This window comes from Aethalodelphis obliquidens, unplaced genomic scaffold, assembly GCF_003676395.1.
Source record: "Aethalodelphis obliquidens isolate GAN/ISIS:26980383/991018 unplaced genomic scaffold, ASM367639v1 scaffold59, whole genome shotgun sequence".
Lineage (NCBI taxonomy): Eukaryota > Metazoa > Chordata > Mammalia > Artiodactyla > Delphinidae > Aethalodelphis > Aethalodelphis obliquidens.
Window position 1 is genome coordinate 5,099,737 of NW_020838003.1, and position 9,689 is coordinate 5,109,425.

The 9,689-nt window shown below is 44.6% G+C and overlaps 1 protein-coding gene across 5 annotated transcripts in view; it reads left to right on the plus strand.

Moving 5' to 3' along the window:
* The window catches only part of SHROOM3 (shroom family member 3), a 170,283-nt gene extending 160,867 nt beyond the window's left edge, over window positions 1-9,416 (plus strand). For all 5 annotated transcript variants that reach the window (XM_027087654.1, XM_027087651.1, XM_027087653.1 and 2 more), the window contains one exon: window positions 3,732-9,416. In XM_027087654.1, the coding sequence (XP_026943455.1) occupies window positions 3,732-4,097 (366 nt within the window). In that variant the 3' untranslated portion in view covers window positions 4,098-9,416. The remainder of the gene's footprint in view (window positions 1-3,731) is intronic.
* Window positions 9,417-9,689: the final 273 nt, after the last annotated feature.

The window sequence follows — 9,689 nt, forward strand, 5'->3', positions numbered from 1 at the left end:
ATTAAAAAAAGGGAGAGGGATATAACACAACTGTTTGGGATGAGGACAGGGCTCCCGGGAATCTGCGGACGAGGGGCCACGGGCACTTGGTGAAGATGCACCCGCTGTGTCCATGGCAGCCCTTACCGGAATAACTGGTAGTGACAGCGGTGGCGATCCCAGATAGAATCTAAGTCCTCCCTCTGGGTCAGACGCAGTGGGCTTAGACACACTGTAGGTGCAGTCTCATAGAATCCTCACGACAGGCCAGTAGGCAACAGCGCCAGGACAGGAGGAGTCCTGCTGCAGCCCCCAAGTGTTATTCGCCTCACTGAACTTAATTCCAGAGCTGCAGAGCATTCTTCATGTGCTCCTCTGTGCAGCAAATATTTACTGAGTATCCGGTACATGCCACTTTCTGATCTAGGCGCTTAGGATACTCTGTGAACAAAGCAGTCAGATCCCCACCCTCGTGGAACAAACTTACCAAGGGAGGTCAGGTGATCAACGTAGCTACTTTTCATATATATGCCGAGGGGATGAGCGCTGCAGCCGTCAAGTGGTTCCTTGGCTTTCTGGCTCCTTCTAGCTACAGCTCTCTCTTTCAGTGCTGTCAGGGATTTCCCAATTATTTCTCCGAATGTACTGCAATAAAAGGAAAGACGTCTCTTGTCAAATAGACTTTTAAAGGACTGAAGGAAGTCTAGGCGGTGAGCATTTAGGAATGTGACTCAGCATCCGGGAACTTTCTGCAGCCCCTCTCCCGGCGAGTGCCTTCCTCGTGTAAATGTTCTGGGCCTTCACTTCCTCACCTACAAACTGTCTACTGTGTTTGCCTCAAAAGTGTTGTCCTTCCCACCTTCCTTTCATCCAGAAAGCAGCTAACAAGAACCTGTCAGATGCCAGGTGCCCCGCGTGCTAGGGCTGAACGCTGCCTAAAAACAGGCCCGCCTTCAAGGAACTCAGCAGTTGGTGAGGAAAACCAGCGTAACCAGTGTAGAAGCGGCAGCTGTATGTGGTGTGCTGCAGCACAGCGATAAACTCAGAGCCATGAGAGCACCCCTCGTGCGGTGCGGTGTGGTCGGGAAGGACTTCACACAAGTGCCGCTTGAATGGAGTCTAGGGGACTTCCTTAATTCCAGGTGGGCTGAGAGGGAAAGGGCTTTACCATTTAGGAGGAACGTCATGGACAAAGTCCAGACAGACCATGGCGTGTTTAAGAATTGGTTTACATGTGGTTGGTATGTCTAGAGCGGAGTGCTTCCTTGATTTACTTAAGGGAGACCAACAAGGGGTAATGAAGGCATTGTCCCCCCAGGGCTAGCATCAGTGGGGAAGCCATCACTACCTCTGGACCTGGAGCAGCACGAGGAAGGGGCCCTTATCAGAACTCTAGCTGTAGCTGACCTGCGGCACTGAGGCCTGGGTGAAAAGTTGTCGCCACCACCCCCTGGCAAGGAGGGAGCCAGGGATAAAGGCCTCAATTTCTTCTCCCTCCCAGCTTCCAGCCTCCTGCCCATGACTGCCACTGGCCAAAACCAGCAGCCAGCAGGGTGCAGCTTCCCTAGACATAGAGCAGGGCAGAGGAGGGTGGATCTGAAGGGGTAAACAGTATCCAGTGCAGAAAATAATCACAAAGACCTAAGGGTCGTACTTTAGACTTTAGCCTGTAGGCCTGGAGAGCCATGAACTAATTTCATGACATAATCAGCCTGGGGAGGGGTGAGAATGATGTTACAGTTGGGAGGCTTATTGTAATGGTCTAGCAAGATGGGTTTAGGCTGTTAATTTGGGCCATTGTCATGGAGATAGAGAATAGGGAGTGACTTAGAGAATGAGTTTGAATTAGCAGGGCGTGTTAGATGAGGGGAAGGATAGAACAGAAGGTAATTCCAAGTCTCCTGTTCGGTCGCTTGGGTGGATGCCACAGGTATCTGAGCTAAGCAATACTGGAGCAGTTCTTACGGGAAGATAAGTTGAATCCAATTCTGGAACCACTCAGCACTTAAATGCACGTACACACTCTCAAGTACATATAGGTGCTTGCTCACCTGCAAGATACATCTGTATTAGTTGTTATGATTATTAGTCTTTGTTAAATAAAAGTGTAAATAGGAATAAGGAAAGGAAGAATAAATGGTTCAGTAAATGCCAGATTCAGGATTATAGTTACCAATGAGGGGAGGAGGGGCATCGGGAGAACTATATATAACGCTTCAACTGAATATTTTGTTTTTAAACTGAAGCAAATATGAAACATGTTCAAGCTAAGATTTGGCACTGTTGATGATGGGCACACAGATCTTATACCATTCTCTGTACAATACTGATGTTTAAAATATTTCATAATTTTTTAAAGGTGAGGAAGAGGTTCTCACTTTTTAACTTACTTCCCTACAGTATTTTGAAACATGTCTTCATTGCAAATTCAGTCCCTAAGGGTTTCTTTTTTAGGTGTGTTTTTCTGATGAGGAGGAGGAAGCCTATGAAAATGGAGATATTTGTAAGATTAACCTATTAACTTTGCACTTTTCCTCTAGGCGTTATTAGGTAAGACCTGACAGGCCAGTTCAAGGGGAGTTTAGGGCAGAGACACATGAGCCTTTCATAACCCTACCTAAGCTAATCTGTGTTGAGATATCTATTTAAATATTCTTATTTCTTGATTAATTTCCACTTTAAAGTTTCTCATTCACTTTAGCCTGAAGAGTCTGGTTAAATGTAAAATTTTAAAAAATTTTAATGACATTATATGTCAGCGTGTTGAGTAAAAGGCCACATTACAGACTTCTAAGAAAAGGTCTGAAGATAATACGCTGTCTTCCCATTGGGTCTGTATGAGAAACTCTCAGAATATGAAATTGCCATCATTGCCAAACAGAACTTCTCTCATGTTAGATTCAGAGGCCGGAAAAATGGAAACTGATTTTTTCGGAGATGGTAAATATGATGTTCCCATTGTTGATTATGGATTGGGGCAGAGGTTCTCAAACTTTAACTGCAAAGAATCGCCCGAAAGGCTCCTTCAACCACAGACCCCTAAGCCCCACACCTCCAGAACTTTTGATTCAGTAGGTGGAAGGGGGCCTGAAAGTTTGCATTTCTAACAAATCCCCGGGAGATGCTGCTGGTACCCACTTTGAGAACCACTATAAAATGGAAATACTTGTAAACACTCAAGGTACCTTGATGACTGGCTTTTTTTCCCTTCAGTTGTTTAACTGTGGTAAACTACATATAAGATTTGCCATCGTAACCATTTTTAGCTGTACGGTTCAGTAGTATTAACTATATTAACATTGTTGTGTAACAGATCTCCAGAACTTTCTCATCTTGCAAAACTGAAACTCTATACCCACTGAAACAGCAACTCCCCCTCCTTTCTCCCCTCCCCCAGAGCCTAGCAACCACCATTCTGCTTCGTGTCTCTATGACTGTAGACTATTCTAAGGACCTCATATAAATGGAATCCTGATTGTTCTTCTAAGTCTAGAAGCCTTAAAGTAAAGCCAGTACCCCAGCCAATGTTAACATAATCTCTCAAATTAAAGCTACCACATGACTTTATAAGTTAGAGAACCATGTATCTGCAACATAAGGGTAATGAACTGATTTTCAAACGACTGAGTCTCCTTTCTTTAGATCGACAATCAAAATAGAAACTTAGACACTGCACCGTCCTGAAAAAGGTCTCTCTGCGGGCAGTTCGGTTCTGCTGGCCCTTTGCTGATCTGCTTGTTTCGCCCTGGCAGAGCTCTCTCAATGAGAAGAGGAAGGTCCTGGCTGCGCAGCACGAGGACGCCCGGGAGCTCAAGGAGAATGTGGACCGGAGGCAGCGCGTGGTGCTGGACATCCTGGCCCATTACCTTTCCAAGGAGCAACTCCAGGATTACCAGCATTTTGTGAAAATGAAGTCGACACTCCTCATCGAGCAGCGGGAGCTGGACGACAAGATCAAGCTGGGCCAGGAGCAGGTCAAGTGTCTGCTGGAGAGCCTTCCCTCGGATTTCGTGCCCAAGGCAGGGGCCCTGGCTCTGCCCCCAGGCCTCGCCGGTGACGTGACTGCCGTGGGAGGGTGGACTGTCAGTATTTTTCCAACAGTAACCTCTCCACTTTAACCTCTTCTCCAGGACCCAACGAAAAGCCCACCCCTTCTCTCAACACTATTTAATCTGAAAAACGTTTCAATACAAGCCAGCCTTTAAACTCTATGGGTTATGGGGGTTTTTCTGGATAAAAGGAAAAAATTCCATCCAGGAAAAAGCCTGTCTTTTCCTTCTCGCCCTTCATGATTGATCTTGTGAGAGCTTGAATGCTGCTGGGAACTTACCCCTTTCTGTTGTCACTTCATGGTAGGAAGAAAATTAATGAAACTGTGCGAACTGATCGGAGGGTGTCTGTTTAGTTTTCCACAGGCTTGAGGCAACATGGATAAGTGCGTGTCACCCTCAGGAATGTACCCACAGTGGCCTTCCCTGCTTGTGGGCAGTGTATCCTGACGACAGGTACGCGTACTTAAGGGTCTGCAACATAAAGCCTTAAAGAGAAACACACACAGGAGAAAACTGTCAAACCTTGAACGTTGTTATTTATATTTTTAAAAATGAAAAAGATCATTGTTTGTGTGCTAACCACTTACTTGATTCTGTTTTGTGGTGGACGTAGACGGTTACATTTGAGCTTTGTATTTTGTGAGAACCTTAATGAAACGAAGAATTCCAAAGACAGTCTCATTGAGTGTGGAGACTTTTTTCTTAAACTCTCAACAGTGAGTAGACCTTCAGTGCTTGTCTTAAGCTGAGTATGGGGGAGCCCCGGCTGCCACTGCTGCCAGTCTTCATCGCTGTGCTCCCACAGCAGTCGGGAGCACACACGCCTTCCCAGGAAGAAGGCTTTATGCAGCATGGCGAGCGTATCCTTTCTAGTGCTTCCTATCATTATCACTGGGGTGGAGAGAAAGCTAAATTTTACTAACAAGGACAACTCTCCAACCTGTTGATAAGGAGGCCGGAACCCAAGTCAATTCAAAACTGAATTCATGCTGTCCTCCTATACGAGATTTGAGCTAAATACAACTTCTTTGGTGAGATATTTTAGCAGGCTGTTTTAATGATGCTTTTCAAAAAAGTTTCTTTTCCTAAAATGTCAAAACTTATCAGCTACATTTTCACTGAAAACTCCCTCCTTAACCTCTGAAGACTGATTTTGCACTATTCTGCTTCAATAATAACATCTGAGAGGGTACTCGAGAGCCCAAGATGTAAGTTTATTAAAATATAGAGACTGGAAGATGGAAGGAGATGATGGGCCAGCGACCAGGCTATGTTGTCAGCTGCCGGAGATGGCAACAACCCAATACTTTAAGCAGGTGGTGAATCCCAGGCTGTGCTTTAGTTCTGTCGTTGTTTTTACATGTGTTGAATCCTCGGGGGCGGGGGGGGGGGTGGCCAACTGTGCTGATTCGGGCTACAAGTACTGTAGCAGCCAGTCCTAGAGAACTGGGAGAGTAAAATTCTTAGGAGGGTATCAAATGCTCGTTTTTCTTAGTACATTTTAATTAATGAAAATTTTCTGGTTAAGAACTTCAAAAACGTAGTTTTGACCCCCAATACAGATGTATTTTGATGAACTTAGAATCACTAGGCCACCCACAGATTTCTCCTGAGCCATCAACAAAAGCCATTGCTTCATTCTTCGGAGGTTTTACACCGTCAGACTGCATTATAAGACGGCACCTTGGTTTCCCAGGAATGTTTTCAAAAGCTTATCTCTTACATCTAGAGGTTCCATCTCCCAGGGAATCAGTAGGACCAGGGACAGCATTCAATAGCCACACTGCATGGTCATTTTGAAGTAAAGAAAAACAGTACCTCCAACTGACTCTTCATCAGACTTAGGCCAACACAGGAGCCTGAGATCACCTCCAGTCGGTGTGTCTTGCTGATACGGAGTGGTTTCCCTGAGGTCAGAGCAGGTTGAAGCTAGCCAGCAAATGTCTGCAGCAGTTCTTAGTGAAGTTCCTCAGGGGATTCTGGGGCTCCCAATTCCCAACACTCTTCTAAATTATCCTTAAGGATTTGACTGGGAACGTTTTACACATTCAGTCCTTTTCATCACTTTTCTAATTTATACATGTCAAAGTAAGTGACCCCCCAGAGAAGAGCAGGTGATATACTGCGAGGCACCACAAGCACCTGAAAGCTATGATGCTCTGAGGATAGTTACCCCTTCTTTTGCTCCATTGAAATGTTGTTCTGTTATGTGAGATGAGTGAGGTACCGAGTAGGACCGTGAAACCTAATTCTCAGGCGGATGTGATATTTATCACAGGGCTTTTGACCTCTGTGCTCTGATGAGAAGAAATCACTAACCTAATTTTCATCGTTAACTAGATAATAAGCCTATTCTTGATCCCTTTCCTATGTTGCATTCTTTCTCTACTATTAAAAAAAATTATTAAAAAAATCATCCGTAGTAGAAGCCACCTTTTCCCTCCGAATAGCATTCTCAGCCAAAATCATGGGCACAGCGACCACGAGCAAGTTGTTGGTCAGGATTGCAGGACCCGCATTACATCGCCAGGAATGTCCGTTCAGTCAATAATCGTCCCTGTGGATATGATCCTTTCAGAGATACCACGTCCTGTGAGAAGTCAGGTGGGAGTGGGATGGCTTTGCTGACACTCAAGAATCCTTCAAAGTTCCAAGAAAGGACAATGTCCTACGACATAACTGGGAGGCTTCCCACTTCCTGGGCCCCTGGAGAAGTGCCTGGGCTTGTTGCTACATTTTGTCTGACTCAGCCTTTTCTCATGCTGCTTTGCATCTTGTGGTGGCTGCTGGACCCCAGAGAATGCAGGGAGGGTCCACAGTCAACGCGTCTTGAGTTTCTCCCAGAGGCACTGTCGAAACCAAACATTGTTTTCCTTTGCTCCAGGGGATCGTTTTATGATGATGAAAACCATCAACTGGTTTTCAGACTTGAAGATTAGCAAGTTTGGGTCAGCTCCCAAGAGTCTGTTGAAATGAGGAGTGAGGGCTTAACTGAGGTTCTTTGGGGCATATAAAGCAGAAACCAGGGACTTCCCTGGCGGTCCAGTGGTTAAGACTCCGCGCTTCCACTGCAGGGGGCACGCCTTCGATCCCTGGTCAGGGAACTAAGATCCGACATGCTGCAGGGTATGGCAAAAAAAAAAAAAAAAAGATATTAAAGCAGAAACCAGCCTGGGAAATCCCAGTTTTCCTATTACTCCGTTGTTAATATCTGATCCAAAGTCACTTCTGAGTTTGACAGATCACAGTCATTCCTAATATGAGTTCTACCGCGAAGTTTGTTTTTTATTCAAGCATCTTTTATTAAAATATTGGGCTTTTTTTCTGGATAACTTGAAAAATGTTGGCTTTTTATTCTTATATGATTCCAAATTTTTCTCTTTAGTTTAATTTTCTATGATATTACTGGCTTTATTCTGTTACGTTGGAATTATTTTTCCTTTCTTAGAATAAAATGAGTTTTATTCACCTTACTGCTGGGAGGAAAAGGAAGAACTTGAGCGAGAAATAACTTCTGCATCTCCAGCAAGACGTGGCCAGGTGAATGTGAAGGGGCCTTTCTACACAGAAATAGATTATTGGGGCCAAGGTATTCACTGCTGCCTGAACTCTCTGGGACGAAGCATGGAATAAAATGATAAAGGCCATTTTGGTATCAGGGACACATGAACAGTGTTCTAGTTTATTCTTATTTCTAAGTGAAACCTTACTTTTCTTAAGGGAGCTCATTCAGACACTAACTCAATCATGGTTTCTCAAAGTACAGTCAAGGTAGCATCTGCATCAGAGTAACGGGTACTTGTTATCAAAAGGCCAGTTGCTGGGACACAAACAAGTAGGCTGGGAATCTGCATCTTAACAAGTCCCCAGTTTATTCTGATGTACTCTAACATCCAAGAGCCTCTTACCCCTGTCGTTTGTACAGTTTTTATTGTTAGGATCACAGTTAGACTGGCATGAATGTATATCATAATAATCCCAGAAATTCAAAGCCCTGTCACATTTACTCTCATTAACTACATTTTTATGAGTTAATACTGTCCCCACGATTAAATCATCCCCAAGGTTGTGATATGGGTTCCCCCCCAGCCCCCGCTCACTCTCTCCTAGATCTGTTTTAAATTTAAACAAACTAAGTACTTATTCAGGCTAAGTGCACTAATTATTTCTCCCCCAAAGGAATCAGCTTATCAAACAATGTCAGTAATCTGAAGTGCTGCCATGATACCTGTACTCACCTGAAATCACGACTGACCTTTGCAGTGGGGACCGTACTCAGATTTCTGTGGCTTCATCACTAGTCTCGTGCTACCTATGGGTTAGAATTTCTCTTGGCTTGGATCTGACAGTCTAGGTAATGAAACAAAAATGTGTTCCTTTCCTTTGAGAAGTGAAAGGAGCCACCAACTGATTTTAAAAGCCTAAAATCAAAATTAGGAAAAAAGTTGTGGAGAAAGAAACTGGTTCCCTTAGTCCTGCCTCATTCTATAAATTCCTCTCAAATCTTCTGTAAGTGGAAAAGCAGCTGCATTTCTTGCTAAGACATCAGTATTGCTATCGCTTTACACAGTGGAAGTTTAGTATGAGAAATTGTTGTATTCTGATAAACAAGCATCTATAGAATATAAGGAAATTCTGTATGATACCCTTGAGCTAAGGAAGAGTACCCAAGAAAAGATAAACTTGGAAAGGGCCGCCCTCACAAAGGCTGGGGTTCAGAGCTTTTTGGAGAACTCAGTTCACTGACAGCAGAGAATTTTGTTCTTTGCCCAGGCCAGAAGCCGGTCTGCAGTCCCTGGGCAAGCAGGAGGCAACCCAGAGCATAGACGTGCACAGGTAGTGGAGGCCTGCAGAGGGGCTGGCCGCTCAGTGAAAACCCTCTGAGTCAGGTTATCTGCTAGGGGCCTGAGGGAAGAGGGTATTGGCAGAATGCCTTTGGGGCACGAATGCAAGCAGGAATCCTTCAAGGTGTGTCGTTTCAAGTCCACAGAGCTGGGAGAAGGTTATCCCTGCTGAGGCTGCAAGGTCACTGAGGTGACCCATGGTTGGGGCAGAACTCCCTCAGATATCCTCACACCACGCCACTCCTGCACCAGGCAGCAGCGCAATCAGCAGGGTAGTCCTTTCCTTCCTTCCTGCCCTCCAGCGCCCTCTACTGAGAAAGCTTAACGTCATGCTCACTGTGAAGGAGATTCAAGTGTCCACTGTCACAGAGCATATACTGAAGGGTGAATGTGGAGCTAAGAGGCAATAAATTGGTAACTGGCACAGATTTATTCTTCTAGATCATTACCCTAGCATTATCTTCTGGTATCATATAGAATTTTGTAGTTGTTGATTCTGTAAGAACTTTCTCTGATAATAAAGGAAAAAACATATCAAATGAACAATTTCTATCTCTTGAAAGAGGTGTCAAAAGGAAAGCAGTTTCTCATTTGTTTTCTTTAAATGTGCTTCACACACTCATATTCCTCAGAGTACCTAAAGCAATAGATTTAGAATGAGGCCTATTTAAGAGCACGTGTAAGTTCTGTACCTGTCGATCTCTGTCTGGCTCTGCCTCTGACACCTCTGTGAGTCTGTCTCTTGATGTGTCTCCACACGCATACCTTTCTGTCTCTGTGTGTTTTTGTCTACCTCACTCTAGGGTTGTCATCT